Here is a 19,770-nt window from a genome sequence, read left to right on the forward strand (position 1 = left end):
GATTCCCACCCCTATTGCTTACTGTGGTATATATTGACGCTGGTTGAGACAGGTCTGTCCACAGCTAATCTCGTACTCTGAGTCTTACAGGCCCACATGCAGACCGTCTATCTCTCACACACAGTACAGACAGCTTCTTCTGGGTTTCTCAGACCACTCCACGGCTTGCCTCGTCTTAAAATGTCAGGATGTCCCTGAGCAGAAACATCTGCACGACCAAGGCACATGATAGAAGACCGCACCACACCGGTCAATTGACCTCCCTCGGGTGACATATTTTGGCTGCTTTCTCGCTAGCCAGAAATAGCCTGGAACCCGTTAGCATTGCAGATCAGGTCAATGACATCCGGTCATTTCTGGCTCTTAAAAAGCTATTTTACCTCTCATCCCACATGCAGTTTAACAGACAACATTACAGGTAAACAGGAGAGGAAAACTCTGTTCATTTTCGCCACAGGCAGGGGGATAAAGGAGCCGAGGGGGTTTGTCAGAATGCTGATGTTCAGCCAGTGGTGACAGCAGAGTAAGCTGCCGATCAGAGAATTCCATCGCTCTGGAACGAGTCTTTGATACAAGCAGGTCTTTGATAAAAAAAATTCTCAGCTCTACAATAATTTGCATTTATTCTCAAAACATTCATCTTTATCCATGAAGTAGCCTAACGAATGATTAAAGAGTGAACAAGTGCCGGAACAAATATAGGAAGAAAATTTCCTATATCACCATGTGACTTGACGGATGATGCTAGACCAGCAGTCTTTCAATCAGAGGCTTTGTCATAGTCAATGCAGTCATTTTCCAAACATAGGCTACTTATTTCCGGCAGTCCATCACAATAATCAGAAAAACCCACCACAAATAGATGAAACCAAAACGTACACAACGTGGTGCATATTGTGTTGCATGTCACTCTGCTCACCTCTCTTTGCCTCATGCCCCAGTGTGCCACCACTATATAAACAACCTAATAACACTGCCTTGTTAATCCAGAGCCAAATCCTGACGAATGACTGATGCTAGGAGATGTGGGTAAGTGGCAGTGGACCTGCCCGACTGTGGTGGGGTCACGCGAGGCTAAAATAAAGCACTGACCTTTCTTTGCTCTCTGTCCGACTGTCTGGGCAAAATGCCAATAAGCCTCTTCTGTAGTGAAGACCTCTGTCTCCTTCCTCCCGATATTGATCCATTTATACTTCTCAGAGTGGATCGATTATATACACCACTACTACACACACACACAAGTTATTCCCCAAGTTAACCACACCATGACCTCTAAATAACCCAAGAGCAGTTGTGGGTCATAACTGAAAGCCAAGAGGGAGATTAGCTAGGTGGAGTCTAGCGTTTGAGCCGGTTCCACGTCAACTACTGTGTTGAAATCCATGGTTACAAAACGGTCATAAACTGAAAAAGTGCTGCTTTAGCCTGTAGAGATAGTGGAATACACACACACACACACACACACACACACACACAAGAATCCGAACTCGATCTGCTCAGTGCAAGAATGTTCCCGGTTGTTATATACAGTACTACCGTTTGTTTATGTTGCCATGCGGCCTGAACATGATTACGTGTACCGTCTTGCATGTGATATTCGAATTTGGAAAACTGAACATTCTTATGATGGCAGGAAGCAGTATTACAAGATAGAATTCTGAGAAATTAAAAACACAAACTTGAAAGGGTTAACGTACAGCTTGCACAACCCGACAGCTCGTTACAGTAGAACAGTCTGTCAATCATCTAGGCCCTAGGGAGGGACAGCCTTAATGATGGCCGGGTGTGAGTTTACGAGCGGCCTTTAAAATATAGTGAAGAAAAGGCACAAGGAAACAGAAGGCGAGACAGGTGCGACTACCCCCGCTCCCTCAACACACACCATTCATACAATGCTCCTTTTGGACAATCACCTCTTGAAAATGACTGCAGATGGTCCTATTTGTTTCAGCCAGAGATTAAAACAGTCAACAGTCTAATGGCTTGAGCATTTATATGACCTGGCTTGTCCAGACACCAATAACAAACACATATAGCTCAAGACATAATGAAAAAACGACCAACAAAAAAAGGCTGTGGTACAAAAATGTACCTTTGACTAAATCAGCACGTCATTGTAGCCTAAATACTTTTTCATATCAACCCACCTCCCAAAACGTCAGAGCAATGTGATTTTAGAGAAGGAGGAGAGAGAGAGAGCCTGTCTGCAGTCAGTCTTGACAGTGTGAATTGAGACAAACAGTGCCATTGCAGACTGCAGTGGAAGAGGGGGAGCATGGCACCCAGGGTGTCCTCACATAACCTGGCCTCAAATGACGCATATCCCCAAATAATATTCTGCTATTCGCAAGGTGTGCCCCAATTTTCCACACATTCGTTACACACTACACCGATACAGATTAACAAACAAACACCCGCTGTCAACCAACAAACTGGTCATGGATTTGGGATAAACAAAATTATGTAATTCATAACACACCACAGTGATTCAGCCACCATCTTCCTGTGTGAACCCAAATACCTCCATCAACTGACAGTAGGGTTATATTATTGACTCCCAAGCCGTTATTGGGCAAGATTCTTCGTCATTAACTAGCATAATCATCAATACACGATATTATAAAAAAAAAACACACACACACACAATAGTAACAAGTTAGTAATGCTATAAAATCTTACCTTTACCTTTTCTGAATTCATTCTTCAATGACCTAGATGTTTTCATCAGAGGTGCGCGAGACCTGGTAAACAGGATTAACGCCATGATGGAGGATGCTGCCGACTGTCAACGTTAATAACAACTAACACAGATACTAGTCAGCTGAGCTAGTTAGTTAGCCAGCCACTCTCTAACTTACAAATAAACTAAACCAACGGGTATCTAACTAGCCATATGGAAAAAACCAACGTTTTCTAACAATATATGACGCATATAACACTGTTTAGTTTAACTTCTTGCCCCATGTCCTTCCCGTATCCGCGGATGACAGCGACACGAAGTCCGAGTTCCACAGTTTGAGTTACTGAAGTGATGACTGATGACCCGACTGAGGAGAACCTGCGCGAGGCGAACGAGAGCGGCTGAGGCACTTCCGCTGCGATATTTAGAAAATAAAAGCGCATATTTACTCATCCATGATTGATTGATTGATTGATTGAAAACTTTATTAACAGATTGCAGAATTGGTACAATACAGTACAGCTCAATACACACAATTGTTAAGGGGATGCAGACCAGAAAAAGACTTTCGTTTGCATCAGGGTCCCCCATTTTCAATTCATCATAAAGGCAGCATAAAGGCATACAAAGGCAGATGCAATTCAAAGTGTTTCACATAAAACAGATCAAAGGAAAGAGCATTGGAAAAAATAAAGCTTGAATTATTATTTTTTTCTTGGAAAAAGTCAGTGCATTTTAGAGTTAAACTGCAATTATTAGTAGTGTTTAAAACGATTGTTTGCTTTGGTACTACCAGATTACACAATGTCAAAATTGTCAGGTGAGAAATGAACACCAACTATAAGCCAAAATTGGTAGATTTTGGTTGTGGGCAGTAAGTTTCTCTGCCAAATCAGACACCATGGTTAGGTTGAAAAAAAGGTGAAGAAGGAGGTCAGGAGAAATACACAGCACACTGCAATGAGTCTGCCATCTTTACACGTTGAAAGAATAGCAACAACGTGTAGTTGAAAACTTATTTATTTATCTTTTGTGCAAAACAAAAATGTGCACACAAAAAGAAAAACATTTAATCTACATGCTTGGTTCAGTGCTCACTGCTCAGGTTGAGTAGTCAAAATATGTTTACATCATATGTTTTTTTTATGTTCTAATAGCCAAGAAATTAAGTCTTTTTACATCTTTGCTAACAGAAAACCTGTATGTATGTATGACTCCCTCACCAATAATGAGAAAATATCTAATTCAGTTTCACCTCCATTTTAAAAGGACACAGCTGAGGTAATACGTAAATGTGGAAGCTCCATAGTATTTTAGGATAGTCTATTCTTGCATTATATTTTATAAAAATATACATTTCAACATGTTTTACTCAATCAATAAATATACTATTATTATAATGTTTTCAACCCATTGTTAGTGGTTCAAGAAGAAAACATTTCTAAATGGGTTCAAGCTTAGGGACTTTTATTGTGATGTTGGGATTCCACCGGTGTGTCTGTGTGTGTATACACACAAGTTTTTACTCTCACTAGAGCTCGGACGTGTTTTGGATTTCTTCCGTCGGCGAGACAAATATTTTCTCTTTTTTTAATAACTCATCCTGTGTGTGAGGAGCCATGGGGGGAATACAATGTGTCAAGTATCTCGTGTTTGTCTTCAACTTCATCCTCTGGTTGGCAGGGGCAGGGGTGCAGGCCGTGCGGCGGTGGCTTCGTTTCGACTCCGGGACGGCAGGACTGTTTGAAGGAGAGGAATCTCCAACTGTCTTCTTCACTGGCGTGTACATCCTGGTTGCAGCGGGGGCTCTGATGATGGTGGTTGGTTTCCTGGGATGCTGTGGTGCCATTAAAGAATCACCATGCATGCTGGGATTGTTCTTCTTCTTCCTGCTCGTCATCTTCGCTGTGGGAGTGGCAGCAGGCATCTGGGGCCTCTCCAACAGAGACAGGGTGGTGGAGGACGTGACAGAGTTTTACAAGCAGACCTACAGCAACTATAAAGACACCAAACAGGAGGCCCTGAAGGAGACGCTGAGGGCCATTCACTTTAGGTTGAACTGCTGCGGCCCCACAGGGACAGTGATCGATACCATCAAGGACATCTGCCCCAGGCAGGAAGGACTCAAGCTCTCCTTTGATCCATTCTTCATTCATTCATTCATTCATTCATTCATTCATTCATTCATTCATTCATCACTACGAGCTGTCCGGCTGCCATCGACAAGGTGTTTAACAACAGACTGCACATCATCGGAGGAGTGGGCATCGGTATCGGAGTCGTCATGATCTTTGGAATGATCTTCAGTATGCTCCTCTGCTGTGCCATTAAGAGGTCCAGAGACTTTGTGTAGATGCACACACCCACCCACCCACAGATACACACCCACACACACACACCATGTCGTGCCCTTAACTTATATATATATATGTTTCTAGGTCACTGTTCTAGTTTGACTAGGATGTTTCTAATATCATGTTTGTAGCTAATCCATCTCTCACTTCCTGGTTCTGTAATGGAGGGAAAAGTGTGTAACCTGTGTAACTAGCTTGCTAGGGCCGTCTCCCATCCTATAGGGCTCATCACAAGGGCTCATCCTATAGGGCTCATCACAAGGGCCCTAAACCCACATTGTAGGTCAGGGTGAATTTGAATTTAATTGAAAATGGAGGACCCTGATGTAAACAAGACGAAAGTCTTTTTCTGGTCTGCATCCTCGTAGCAGTTGTTTGTATTGAGCCGTACTGTATTGTACCCATTCTGCAATATGTTAATAAAGTTTTCAATCAATCAATCAATCAATGTCTAATGGACATTTCTACCGGAAGTGTGTTGCATTAATTGTGTGTTTTTTCTTCCTGTTTAGCTGGCTCAGTGGCTTACTTTGTCAACCGTGACGGTATGTTTTATGGGATGTACTGTAAAAGTGTGCTAATGTTATAGGGAGCTGGATCCACTAGACACCGCTGTAAGGGCGTTGTAACTTTAGGTGTGGAACACATTTCAGTTTGTCTGATTATTACTGCTATTGTAGTGTAGATGTAAAGCAGTAGTCCATCAGTGCCTCCTCCTGAACAGTCAAAGGAACTCCCATGAATAAAGATCTTCAACTGTTCTCATAATTATGCAACAGGTGGCATCCCCCCCCCCAACAAGATCTTTATTATTATTACCTAGACAGGGACAAGGTAAAGACATTTTAGGCCATTATATGGTATAAATATTTATGTTTGAATATTATTATTATTATTATTATTATTATTATTATTATTATATATTTTATTAGATTATCTAATGCAAGACTAAAGCTAATATGGCATTCATTATAGCTACCTGTAACATATAGCAACCATTGTTTAGTTAATACGATAAATATATAAACAAACACATAATTATTTGGATTGAACAAGTTACAGTAGAACAGTAATGCTTTTTCCAGTGTTTTACCTACTATAATACCACTGCACCGAAATTAGGCATTTTCTTTTAAAAGTCGTTACGAATGGTTACAGGCAGCCATGTTGGAAGAACTAGACAAACATTCTGTAGGCCTCTATTACAATTTGTAAGAGCAAGGCACACTAGCAGATATAGTACGATATAGTACGATGAATTGAAAATGGGGGACCCTGATGTAAACAAGACGAAAGTCTTTCAGTTGGTCTGCATCCCCTTAACCCTTTCACTGCTGCACTACCAAAACGGTTAACCCTTTCACTGCGACAATTCACAGTAGGTTAACCCTTTCACTGCCACATGACAGCAGGTTAACCCTTTCACTGCGACAATGCACAGAAGGTTAACCCTGTCACTGCCGCACTACCAAAACAGTTAACCCTTTCACTGTGACAATACGCAGAAGGTTAACCCTTTCACTGCCACACTACCAAAACGGTTAACCCTTTCACTGTGACAATACACATACGGTTAACCCTTTCACTGCCAAATGACAGCAGGTTAACCCTTTCACTGCGACAATACAAACGGTTTCACCGCGACAATACACAGAAGGTTAACCCTTTCACTGCCGCACTACCAAAACGGTTAACCCTTTCACTGCGACAATAAACGGAGGGTTAACCCTTTCACTGCTGCACTACCAAAACGGTTAACCCTTTCACTGCGACAATTCACAGTAGGTTAACCCTTTCACTGCCACACAACAGCAGGTTAACCCTTTCACTGCGACAATGCACAGAAGGTTAACCCTGTCACTGCCGCACTACCAAAACAGTTAACCCTTTCACTGTGACAATACGCAGAAGGTTAACCCTTTCACTGCCACACTACCAAAACGGTTAACCCTTTCACTGTGACAATACACATACGGTTAACCCTTTCACTGCCAAATGACAGCAGGTTAACCCTTTCACTGCGACAATACAAACGGTTTCACCGCGACAATACACAGAAGGTTAACCCTTTCACTGCCGCACTACCAAAACGGTTAACCCTTTCACTGCGACAATACACGGAGGGTTAACCCTTTCACTGTCGCACTACCAAAACGGTTAACCCTTTCACTGCGACAATACACGGATGGTTAACCCTTTCACTGCCGCACTACCAAAACGGTTAACCCTTTCACTGCGACAATACACGGAGGGTTAACCCTTTCACTGTTGCACTACCAAAACGGTTAACCCTTTCACCGCGACAATACACGGAAGGTTAACACTTTCACGCGACAGCCGGTTAACCCTTTCACCGCGACAATACACAGAAGGTTAACCTTTTCACTGCCGCACTACCAAAACGGTTAACCCTTTCACTGCAACAATACACAGAGGGTTAACCCTTTCACTGCCACAGGACAGCCGGTTAACCCTTTCACTGCCGGCAACCGTCGGTTGTGTGATAGTAAAGGGTTAACCTTCTGTCGCGTGATTGATTGATTGAATGAAAACTTTAATTAACAGATTGCAGAATGGGTACAGTACAGCTCAATACACACAGTGGCAGTGAAAGGGTTAATTGTTGTAGCTAGTCAACACCTGCGTGTTTGTAAATATGTAGAGGATGTCTGCGGTCCTCGGTCCTCCCTCCCCGTCAGTCTCACAACAAACGGGACCGACGTCACCGACAAACAGACGGGGACCGGACCTGCACCGCGACTCCACACGGTTGGTTTTGTTTGAAAGGACCGGGTTCGAACTCATCACATGACCGCTCCCGACCAATCGGAAGTGAGTGTTTTTCGCGCCGGCAGGGAGGAGAGTTTGAGTTCGAGCTTTGATTCGAGTTGAATGAAAAATCGTTCGCTTTTATAACAGGATGAAAACAGGCGATTTGCCTATTTAATCCGCGTGAGAAGAGGAATTCAAACAGGTAAATTACATATAAACTGACACTGCCATGTTATTTCATCTGAGAAACCGCACGGGCGTGACTTTTTTATGCAAATAATAACGCTAACATTTGTCTCTGGGCCCCGAGCAACCATTTTAGCTACTAGCTACCGACAACAAGCTAGCAGGTTAGCTCACCAGTTAGCCGACTAGTGGTGCAGAGGCGAGCACGGGCTAGCTAGCTGTGGTTAGCCTATTCTGAACGAGCTGTCACGGTGCCTACAACTTTATATAGTGATATATACAAGTAACATTAACTTTACCAGCTACACAACGTCAGTTATCGACCGATGTATTTACCAGTGTGTTAAGCTCAGGCTAACCAGGGTTAACATTGGCTAACGTTAGTTGTTCATCCATTGCATTTAACGCTACGATTACTACTGTAACCAGGTGGGTTTATTAACGCTGGTGTGTTTAGCTGGAATACGATTGGAGAGAAAAAGAAGATAATTTTGCAGATGCATGGGAGTGTGAGTGGCAATGTGACGTGATGGGCAGGAGTTTAGGGCAGTCACGTTAGAGATGATTTGCCTGGGTTATGATGACCATGTTCGGGGGGTCTTCACGCCCGTGTGTAACCCTCCATCGTGGCTCTGCTCCAGAGAATAGCCCGGGCCATGTTCCTGCAGCATGTAATGTAATGGTGAGGAGGCTCTGCAGAGCAGCTGCTAATACTGGGACTAGTTGACAAGCAATACGCGATCGAGGACAGGGCAACACTAAAAAATCATATAGTGCTAATCTCACTAGATGTGTATATGTATGAGCCCTCATCAGTGTGATTTATTCTTCCCTTTTATTTTATTTTCATTTCAGGTAGTTGTACCTTAAGAGAATTTCAGGCTGGCATCTGTAAATGCAGATATAAGTACTTTATTCCTATTTTATTATCATCATTATTTTCTTTCCAATGAAATGAAAATCAGAAAATAAGTGGTATGATGGAAAATCAGAAAGTCAATGCTTGAACTCTTGAAGGCAAATGGACTTCGGAAATCAAGTTTTCATTCTATTTATTTACCGTTCTGTAAAAGTCTTGTTGAATGTTATGTTTTGTGTTTTGTGTGTGGACCCCAGGAAGACTAGTTGTTGTCATCTAACAGCTAATGGGGATCCTAATAAACTCAATGTATAATGTAACGTTCACCGGCGCAAATAAATGCGAGAGCGAGACTATTGATGAGGAGAATCCTCCATTTAATTCCAGCAGCTAGCCTCCCCCCGTCCGGCCGCCTGGCGCTGTTGTCTTGTCAGCTGCCTGCGTTTCCGCGGCTTTTCTCGCCGGTGATGCTGCTCCTCGCCTCCCACTCACTGGGTGTTCTGCAGAGCTGCTCCCCGCCTCCCACTCACTCACTGGGTATTCTGCAGAGCTGCATGCGGTACAGCTGCTCCCTCCTCGCCTCCCTGTTTTTCCTCCTTCCACACCGCCTTCCTTTGCCATTGATTGGGAGCTAATAGCTAGCTGGTGCTTCTTTTGCTATTTAGAAAGAGACAACTCGGCGGGGGTAAGATCATGATGTTTTCCACCCGCGAAATTGTTGCATGCACGGATAATATCGATCATGTTTTTTTTGTTTGTTTCCTTGACCTCGTTTCAAATGAGTTGATTATTATGACCAACCTGTAGGTTTGGCGTCTTCTCAATTGTATCGATCCCGCTGTGAGGTATCGGGATTCGTGCCAGATTATTTTCTTTTTCGTACTTGTTTAGTTAATTGAGTCACTCTTCTTCCAGGGGAAGACCTTTCTATACGATGTGTCTTTTAGTGGCTAGAACATTCCATGACAGGTGCAATTGTGTGACTGCTGCTTCCAAGCAGGGGCTGCCTTCATGCTCTGTCTGAGCTAGTGTGCCATTTTGGAAAAGCTATTGCGCTGGATACAGTGAATCCATAACCCCAGATAGCTATGTGTCTTTGTTTTTATAGAGTTGTTGTTGTTGGTTCACCAATCTAATTAATGTGACATAAAATAAAATAAAAATGAAAACAATTTCACAGTGAGGGTTCCCCACAAACCTTGCAACGGTAGTGGTACTACTGCTATGCCTTGTGAATTTGCAGCATCATCATCATGTACAACTTGGCAGTCGGCTATCCCACTATTGATTACTGTGATAGTGGTGTAATCTATACCACCAGAGAGCTCACCACCCTCCTGCCTTAAAACCATTGGGTGGAGCGGCTGTGTGTCGCCGAGATTAACCTGTGCAATACCATGTGCTCTGCCTTTATTCCCTGTGTTTCACAGCTCACTGAGTCTGGGGTTTGATGGGATGGACAGCAAAGGTAGTTCCCTGCCTTCTATGCCCGAACCAGCCAACCTGATCAGCATGAAACAGCCGCCAGAGTCCCTCGGTGGGAGGAAAGTTCGCAGCGACATGAGCGCAGACTCGGTGCTGCTGATGGACAAAGCTGCCGCCCAGCTGGCGGCCACGCTACAGGACAGCGTGCTGCAGAAGATGGTCGGCAACGGGCACACCAACCACGGCAGGCTGAAAGACCTCACCTCCCGCATGCTGAACGGAGACCAGGACAAGATCCCCAAGCTCTGCGCCCCCGAGGGCCCCGTGACCAACGGCACCCACCAGCGCAAGCCGAAGATCAGAAAGTCGGCGAAGCCACCTCGGTTCGAGCCGTGCTGCGCCGACGGCACCACCGACCTGGATGTGGCGGCCGCCGCCGATGGCGTCCTGGCTGATGTCATGACGAAGACGGGGAGAACCCTCAAGACAAAACGTCAACGAAACCTGGGCTCCACGGCCGTCCCCGCCACACCGCCGGTTTCCACACCGATGGACGAGAGTACCGCAGCGGCCGAGGTTTGGCTTCTGTCCTTATATTATATATATATATATATTTCTTACAAGGTGATCGGAGAATCTAAACATGGTAGCCATACTATGGTACGGTAGCCAAAACTATATCAAAACAGCTGTTTACAAACGTGTGCGGTATATCATATCTAGTTTATCCAGTCATATGCTCGGTACTTCCCAAACACATGCGTTTTTCGCTAAAAACCTTTTGCAAAAATTCCGGATAAATGCTGCCTTCAATTGGAACCAGTGAGTTTGTTGGACATGGCGATGCGAGTACATAACATGCTTGGCATTCAAGCGGTTGAAGCTAGCGGGGCAATGCGTCTTGAAGGCAGCCACTGAGGCAAATTTTCCACTTACAACATTGTGAATACATATGAACTCTTCTTATGTACATGGTAAAAAAAACGCCCCCATTTTGAAGGTGGCATTTATCCGGAAATCTTTTTGTTTGAGTTAAAATGCACATACTGAGTGTACGACTGGATACCTGAGACTTGGATCATAGTGCACGGGTTGTGTAAGAGTTTGTTAGTGGATGTTGGAACGTGTTTTGGATTCTCCGTTCACCGTGGAGACGTATGAGGGGGATTAAAAAAAAAAGGCAACACAGAGAGTAATTGATATACAAAGGAAAACATTTCTGCAAAGTGTTCCTTTTTAACAGGTTCAGCGCCAGAGGTCGCTGTGGGCGCATGGCCGTTGTGTGCCAGCGGCAGCGCTTTGTTCAATGGGGATAAATGCCGGTGTTTGCAGTGCTAAAACTATATTAAATATTATAGCTATGGATCTAATAACATAGTCGATTGTCATTGAGTTTCTTCTGGTCAAGATGCAAAAAAACTGAATTTTTTTCATCCATACATTTCCGTTTTATACCGTGGTGAATATGAGTACAGTTTGAGTGATTCTGTGTAATCCCAGGAAACGCCGCCAGCATTTCATTATAAATCGTGACATTTCTTGCCTGGATCAATAATCAATCTGAAATCAACGCTAGATTATCTGTATTATGTTTCATCATGCATGCGTGAAAGGGTAGTTTTTCTATGCTTTGATCGCCACCAACGGAATACGCTACACAGTACATTACAGACACACGCTGCGATCACGGGGAAAGAATTATCGGATCAACGCAAGATTGATAACATAGTCCTTACCTTGTCTATGATGTACTGCAAAAAGAAGAATCCAATTATCTGATCGCCATTCCAAATACTGATCGATCATGTTTCCAACGTAATCCACCAAAGAACACGAACCGGGGGGGCCCGACCCTCGTCGATGCATGTGTTATGAGCGCTTGTCTTGCCGGAGTGTTTAGACCCCGCCCGCACGCACGCTCGGCCCAGACAACAAGCCAGATTGTTTCAAATGGAGTGCAATAGCGGCCGCAAGGCGTTAGGCGGCGGTATTGGACGTTTGCGATCTCGGACACATTCCCAATGATAACATCAGGCTGGATGGATGAATTATGAATGGATATAGCGAATAAAAGAAATAACGATTAAAACCCGACTTCTCTCGGGTTTGGCGCCCAACGTTCGGCGAGTTAACCCGAAATATGTAAACGTTAAGGACGTTTCTACCACTTAGTTAGCGATGCAAATCAAAGTATTATGTTGAAGTATTCACTTTGGTTAAAATTTTTGGTTTAAAATATCCTAAAATAAACACAATTCCCTCTTAGACCCAGGAGAAGCCTCCTGTCCCGGCGCTGATGGAAGGCAGAGAGGAGTCTCCACTGCAAATCCGATTCTCCGTCGGGGACGTGGTCTGGACCAAGGTGTCTGGGTACCCCTGGTGGCCCTGTGTGGTCACCACAGACCCTGAACTCAACGAGCACACCAAACCCAAACAGAAAGGTGAACTATACCAGTGTTTAACCACTTCTTTTTGTGGTTTTAAGAAGTATGTAAAAAGGTTGGCTCTCGAACAACCAGGAGTCCACTTAAATATCTGTAGAATCCCTGTGGGATGAAGCACGATGCTCCTCATCCGCGACAAAGATATATGACGAAGGTACTAGTGACTGAAACGCCACTGTTTCTAACCCAATTGGAATGTATTTCTTCTTGTAGTAGCAGATGGCGAGTTGTGCTTCATCCCACGCGGTTATTAGTTCAGTCCCACATTATGAAGGGGGTCCAGGGGGACTTTGACCTTTTGTGTGTGACCCACCATAAACGTATCTTGATCACTTATGCTCAATTGATTGTTTTAAAGTTAGGATGCTATCAAGCTGGTTTCAAAAGTACTTTGATGATAATTCTGCTGTTGTACATTAGTTTAGCTTTATTTGTAGTTAGCGTAATGAAATTACGTCATTAAACATATTTGTGTGTTTTTATTTTTTTTTGTCCTTCATTTGGTTTCCAGCAGCAAATAGCAGAGCAGGTCTCCTTTACCATGTGCAGTATTTTGGCGACGCGCCCGAGAGGGGTTACATCTTTGAGAAGAGCATCGTGTATTTTAAAGGGGAGGAGCAGTACCAGGAGCTCTGCCAGGGCAACAAGCAGCCATCCTCCCGTGTCATCCATAAAAAGGTACATTTGGAAGATGATTTGTTTTTACAGGTGTTTTTTTCAAACCTTTTTCACGGTATTAAAAAGTATTTATATATAATATTCTCAATTTAACCAATAAGAACCCATACCCATTTCTCCATCAAGGAAAATTATGGGGGCGTCTAGGTGGCGCAGTGGGCAAGGCGCTCGCCACCAACGCAGGATATGCTGGGTTCGAGCGTTGCTACCAGCTTGGCTGGTCGTTCATACTAATACAATTGGCAGTATTAGGGGGTGGGAAGCTGGTGGGTGGGGATCGGACGTTGTGGACAGCGACTCCTACAGGTCGGTTGGTGCGCCTGCGCAGTAGAATCAGGAAGCGACGAGGGCGGCGTGTCCCTCCCACGCAGACCCTCGCCGCTGAGAGATCGTGCTGTGCAGGTGAAAAGATGCGACGGCTGCCTCCTCGTGTACCGGAGGGGACACGTGATGCAAGGCTTCGTCCACATTGCAGCCGGCTTGTGGGAGGCATGGCCTAACAACGTTCGAGACAGGGGAGGGTAGAATTGGACAATATGAAATTGGGGACAGGAGAAAAATAGAAAAATGGGGAGAAAAAGTAGATAAAAAAAGGAAAATTATGGGGGGCATAAAACAGATTAAATAGACCACAAAGAACACATTTCTGACATTGTTTTCAAATACCACCCCCTAGTGGAAAAGATCTGAAATGTCACATATACCGTAAATCCTCTAATAGTGGAGGGTACTCTAATAAAGGACGGGCCTCTTATAATGGCTGAGGGTTTGATGCATGCAGACAAATAAAGGCCGGTCTCCAAGGTCTCAAAAAGTATTTTCTTTATTTTTCGTGCCGTGATATAGAATGAGAAACTCTTGCCAATGCAAATCAAGTGCTGCCTCCCGCTACACTGACTACCGTACATTAACGTTTCCCTCTGGTTGGCGTTACCTTTAGCGCTAGCTAACGTTGTCATAATATCTAGATCTGTGGTGTCAGCTGGATGACGTTGACTTTGTTTGCAAACGTTAACGTTCGCTATCTATATGGCGTTTGCAGGCGAGGCTGGCGTTGTCCAGTCGACACATTACAGTCTCATGATGCTATGATAGCGTTAGCTAAAGCTATTGCCTGCATGTCGTCAACTCGATTCGACTGAGGAAGTCGAGAAGGTAGGTACCACACGCAAAATCGTCCCCGGACTTACAACTTCAGTGTGAATTACGTTAATCCCACAATTACTCAACTGCACTCAATATTTATATACCAATGCTAGTCTAAATAAATGTAGACAGACAATGTACGTATTTAAAAATAATAATAATAATAATGCAATAAAAGTCTGAAAATGAAGGGATTATGTCCATGAGTGTCATTTTTAGAAATTAAGGCCTGCTTCTCTTCTTATATAAGCCTCTCTAATAAAGGCCTGGTGCTCTTTGCAGCTGAGGTAAATAGAAGACCCGTCCTATATTTGAGGATTTACGGTATGTCACATTGGGCATTAACCTCTTAACTCTTTGACTGCCATGCTGTTTTTCCATCTTTACTCCCTGGTGCCAGCTTTTTTGACCATTTTCACGATGTTTGCAGACCCATCGTATATTCTATATTATAGCTATGGAGACAATAGTATGGCTCATTTGACAGGCACTATTTATACTCTTAACAGGGAAACCATTTATACTCTAACAGGGAAAAAAACATTTATTTATACATGCCTTCCTTCGTGCGCTATCCCATGCTAAAAATCGTCTGGTTTCAAAATAGTCCTGTCTCGTTTTCTGAAACGCAAGATATGACGTGTGTTGTGCAGCATGCGCATTTCATAGAATATAATGTTTCTATTCACAAAGCCGCCAGGGGGGGGTCGTTTTCCGACGCTAAGAACATTACAAAGGCATGTCTTATGATGGGGTTCGGTAAAATAGACGTTACCTTTGTCAGCAGGTCCACCAAAACCCGTCCACTCTTGCTCTGAAGTTTCTGAGTCAGAACAGGAACAATTTAAATAAATAACGTTAGTTGGCTCTAGGCGATCGCCATTGCTGTTTGGCGAGTGATTCATGAAGAGCTAACAATATACTCGTTATCACCATACATAACGCTTATATTGAAACACGTTGACTTTAGGGCCGTTCTTTCAACCTAAAAGTGCACTTTCTTCAACCTCGCACCTAAATTCCTTAGCAACCCGGCCATGTTACCAAGTAAACAAATCACAGAACGATAGCCAGTTAGCCAGCCAGGTACCGACGTTAGCTCTCAGAACGATTAGCCACGTTAGTTAGCCAGCATCCAGCCAGGCAGAGACGTTAGCTCTCAGAACGATTAGCCACGTTCGTTAACCAGCATCCAGCCAGGCAGAGACGTTAGCTCTCAGAACGATTAGCCACGTTAGTTAGCCAGCATCCAGCCAGGCAGAGACGTTAGCTCTCAGAACGATTAGCCACGTTAGTTAGCCAGCATCCAGCCATGCAGAGACGTTAGCTCTCAGAACGTTTAGCCACGTTAGTTAGCCAGCATCCAGTCATGCAGAGACGTTAGCTCTCAGAACGATTAGCCACGTTAGTTAGCCAGCATCCAGCCATGCAGAGACGGTAGCTCTCAGAACGATTAGCCACGTTAGTTAGCCAGCATCCAGCCAGGCAGAGACGTTAGCTCTCAGAACGATTAGCCACGTTAGTTAGCCAGCATCCAGCCAGGCAGAGACGTTAGCTCTCAGAACGATTAGCCACGTTAGTTAGCCAGCATCCAGCCATGCAGAGACGTTAGCTCTCAGAACGATTAGCCACGTTAGTTGGCCAGCATCCAGCCAGGCAGAGACGTTAGCTCTCAGAACGATTAGCCACGTAACCCTCTGCTGGCGCGTGCTGTGCACTACAATCAACTCTGTCTGTAATAGCAGTCTGTGACGTCACGGTATTGAGAATCATACCGGCGGGATCTCGAAATACCCTGGTATACCGTAATACCGTCATACCGCCCAAGCCTACAGCACAGCCTAACCCAGTCCAGCCCAGCATCTTTCACTGTCCAACCCAGTCCAACCTAGACCAGCCCAACTTGTCCAGCCCAGCATCTTTCACTGCCCAGTTCAGCCCAACCCAGTCCAGAATAGTTCCCTCTTTCATGTTAATGTTTTATGCTAATATTGTGAAGAGTAGAGACACTGTTATTAATGTTTATTTTTTTAAGATATTTCTTTTGGCGTTTTATCGCTTTATTTCTACTGGGCAGTCCAGTAGGGAGAGACAGAGGAGAAATGGGAGACAGAGTGGGGGGAAGACATTCGGCAAATAACGACGGGTTCGGGAGTCGAACCCGGGTCGGCCGTGTCGCTGCTGAGCGTGCTATGTGGTTCGCCACTGGGGCGCCCCTGTTATTAATGTTTTATGCTAATAAATATTTGAAAAGAGTAGAGACACGGTGTGATTATTACTATGATTGAAAATCAATTTAGATGAAGACATACAAAGAAGTAATTATCACAATTAGCATTTATTTTTGGCTGGTAAAAAAAAGTTGGCTGGTAAGCCAAAAAGTTAGTTTCCTCCCCTGCAAACAGCCTTTTTTAAATACTAGAAGTAGAATCCAACATAGTCTGGTGAAAACGCACCTTATGTTATGGATGGATCGTCACCGTTTGTCCTCTTCAAAATAATCTCCAATAGTTCGCTCTAGGCTCATTGCCGAGTGTTAGTTGGCTCTAGTCTGGGGTGCTTTCAAACTCGGCGACAGATAATGTTACCTCGTCGGCCGGTTTGACTATAGTATTTTTATGATTTACCAGAAGTGCTGAGTCCAATGTAGTCTGGTGAAAACGCATGTTATCATCCATAAGTGTGATCGTTTTGTCCTCTTCATAATAATCTCAAAGTTCGCAATCGCCATTGGTACGTCTCTACTCACTGCTGCTCCCTCTCGAGTGCTCTCAACTCCGGCGTCGGGGGCCCCCACACTAAACTAGCCCAGTTCAAAAGGTAGGCGATACTGCCACCTATCTGGATTTGATCATCATTTCAATTATAATTTACTCCGAGAGACCAGGCAGGAACACACACCAAGGTCCACTTGACTGTTTAGAAAAAAATTAAACGAGATAACTTGTTTTTGGCAGTTAACACATTGTGCGTCATAAACGGCGTAAGTCGTTATTGCCCGCCATGCGTTGAACACCAACAACGGCGTAAATCGTTTTTGGGATCAATATAAAAAAAATTCGCCATGGCATTTATAATTCATCCAGCCTCCCTCCGGACTGCAGCGGCACCCTGTCTGAGATTGCAACGCCTCAATACCGCCGCCTGGTGGATGGTCGGGCGAGTTACACTCACGCCAAGCCGGAAGTGGCGATCGGTGCATCGAGGAAATTCCTCCGCCAGAGATATATTGTAACGTGGGTCTAGATACACACTCAAGTGCATTTGGATCGCTTTCTAAACGCAATAATCGATATGATTTCGGCGTTTATTGCGCCATACAAACCAGAGATGGATCTAGGAGATCGACGTCAAATAATTGGGATATTTTTCCTCCAGTCTCATCTGCGAACGGTAAGAGGACACTAACGTTATTTTCAGCCCGATTGTCCATTTATTTGTTTGCAATCAGTCTGATCAATATATCAACCCATACTAAATAAACGACCCCCCCCTTTCCTTCACCCATGATGAAGAATAATGTATACCGATCATATACATTTGAATATATATATTTTTTTGTATCTACTTTTTTCTCCCCATTTTCTATTTTTCTCCCATCCCAATTTCGTATTGTCCAATTCTACCCTCCCCTGTCTTGAACGTTGTTAGACCATGCCTCCCACTGGTCGGCTGCAATGTGGACGAAGCCTTGCATCACGTGTCCCCTCCGGTACACGAGGAGGCAGCCGTCGCATCTTTTCACCTGCACAGCGCGATCTCTCAGTGGCGAGGAGTAACACGTGGGAAGCTCATGCTGCCCCCGATGCTTCCTGATTCTGCTGTACAGGCGCACCAACCGACCTGTAGGAGTCGCTGTCCACAGCGTCCGATCCCCACCCACCGGCTTTCCCACCCCCTAATACTGCCAATTGTATTAGTATGAACGACCAGCCAAGCCGGAAGCAACGCCGAGAGCTGGGCTCGAACGCCGAGAGCTGGGCTGCTATAGACGTTGCTCTTTTATTTTGGAACCCCCCCGACCGGAAGTTATTACCCTCGTTATTTGCTTGAGTGTCCGGTTCAATCGGTTCGGATCCTTTGAATGAAATGAGAATGTAAACAAACACGGCATCACGTTAGTAAGTATCACTGCATTGTGTGAAATCACTGACTGTGAAATGGAGTACCTCTAAACCAAAGGTAACGTCTGTTTTACGTGTACTTTACCGAAACTCCATCATAAAATATGCGTTTGTATGCACGCAGCGTCGGATAAACGAAGAAACAAGGTCATGTGTTTACCTTTGACCTGGCAATAATATAGGTGTCAAGCGAGCAGCTGCAAGATTTGCGCATACGCTGCACAAAACACACTTTATCTCACAATCTAGGAAACCAGCCTGGATTTTATTGAAATGGGGCAATATTTTAGCTTGGAATTGTGAACGATTGTGAACATTTATATCTGTGTCAGGTATCTGTATCGGGACTGAAAAAGTCGGATCGGTGCATCCCTACTTGAGAGGGGCGATGTTTATTGTAGTAGATCATCAATCGATTTCCATGGATTGCATAAAGGCGATTACAGAATGCCTGTGGAAATTAATGTTTAATTCTACCCATGGATCTGCTAAGTCATTTTAAACTGGGTCACCAGTATAAATAGGGTATTAAGTGACTTGTAATGTAAACTTGTGTTGTTTTTCTGTCCCACACAGACCGTTCCCCTCGTGCCCCGTAAACTCCGCACCCAGTGGAACCTGGGCCTCATCCAGGCCAAGGAGGCGGTCGGCCTGCTGCTGGAGGACCGCCTGGCCAAGTTCACGTACGTCTACGATGACGACGGCCCGCGCCTCAACCCCTACGTCCTGGAGAAGCTGAGGCCGGAGGAGCGGCGCCTGGAGGAGGACCCGGGAGAGGAGGCGTCGCGGCTGAGTCCAGTCCCCCCCGGCCCTGCCGCCGCCGCCGCTGCGTCCACCACCGCCCACCCCAGAGACGACACTTCGGCAGGAGGAAAGACGCCGGCGCCCAGGGCGAAGAACAAAATGGGAGAGAAGAGGAAACGGGAGCTGGTCGGTTCGCTGTCGAAAAAGAAAGCAAAGGCCCCGAGTTCCTCCGGAGAGAAGGATCAAGGTCACCCCCAGCCGGCCTCACAGGTTTGGAGACTGCACACTCTGTCTATACACGATTAAAGACATTCTTAGCTTGTGAAGAAATTCTTGACTAATAGGATTTTTCCTAATC

At 44.7% G+C, this 19,770-nt stretch overlaps 2 protein-coding genes and 1 pseudogene across 14 annotated transcripts in view; 2 read left to right on the plus strand and 1 right to left on the minus strand.

Annotated features, from left to right (window-relative positions):
* The window catches only part of letm1 (leucine zipper-EF-hand containing transmembrane protein 1), a 50,903-nt gene extending 47,889 nt beyond the window's left edge, over positions 1–3,014 (minus strand). For 6 of the 10 annotated variants that reach the window (XM_084310900.1, XM_084310899.1, XM_084310897.1 and 3 more), the window contains exon 1: positions 2,680–3,014. In XM_084310900.1, the coding sequence (XP_084167026.1) occupies positions 2,680–2,764 (85 nt within the window). In that variant the 5' untranslated portion in view covers positions 2,765–3,014. The remainder of the gene's footprint in view (positions 1–2,679) is intronic. The other 4 variants (XM_084310901.1, XM_084310894.1, XM_084310902.1 and 1 more) reach the window with 1 other exon arrangement.
* A 1,173-nt stretch (positions 3,015–4,187) lies between these two features.
* LOC311224737 (CD9 antigen-like) lies at positions 4,188–5,466 on the plus strand (annotated as a pseudogene). Its single transcript has one exon. The product of its transcript is annotated as a CD9 antigen-like (transcript).
* A 2,433-nt stretch (positions 5,467–7,899) lies between these two features.
* nsd2 (nuclear receptor binding SET domain protein 2) overlaps positions 7,900–19,770 on the plus strand; it is a 60,071-nt gene continuing 48,200 nt past the window's right edge. For 2 of the 3 annotated variants that reach the window (XM_084309405.1, XM_084309407.1), the window contains exons 1-5: positions 7,900–8,008; positions 10,282–10,852; positions 12,543–12,717; positions 13,232–13,398; positions 19,245–19,682. In XM_084309405.1, coding sequence (XP_084165531.1) covers positions 10,307–10,852; positions 12,543–12,717; positions 13,232–13,398; positions 19,245–19,682 — 1,326 coding nt within the window. In that variant the 5' untranslated portion in view covers positions 7,900–8,008; positions 10,282–10,306. The remainder of the gene's footprint in view (positions 8,009–10,281; positions 10,853–12,542; positions 12,718–13,231; positions 13,399–19,244; positions 19,683–19,770) is intronic. The other variant, XM_084309406.1, reaches the window with a different exon arrangement.

Source organism: Notolepis coatsorum (assembly GCF_963971535.1).
Source record: "Notolepis coatsorum genome assembly, chromosome: 3".
Taxonomy (NCBI): domain Eukaryota; kingdom Metazoa; phylum Chordata; class Actinopteri; order Aulopiformes; family Paralepididae; genus Notolepis; species Notolepis coatsorum.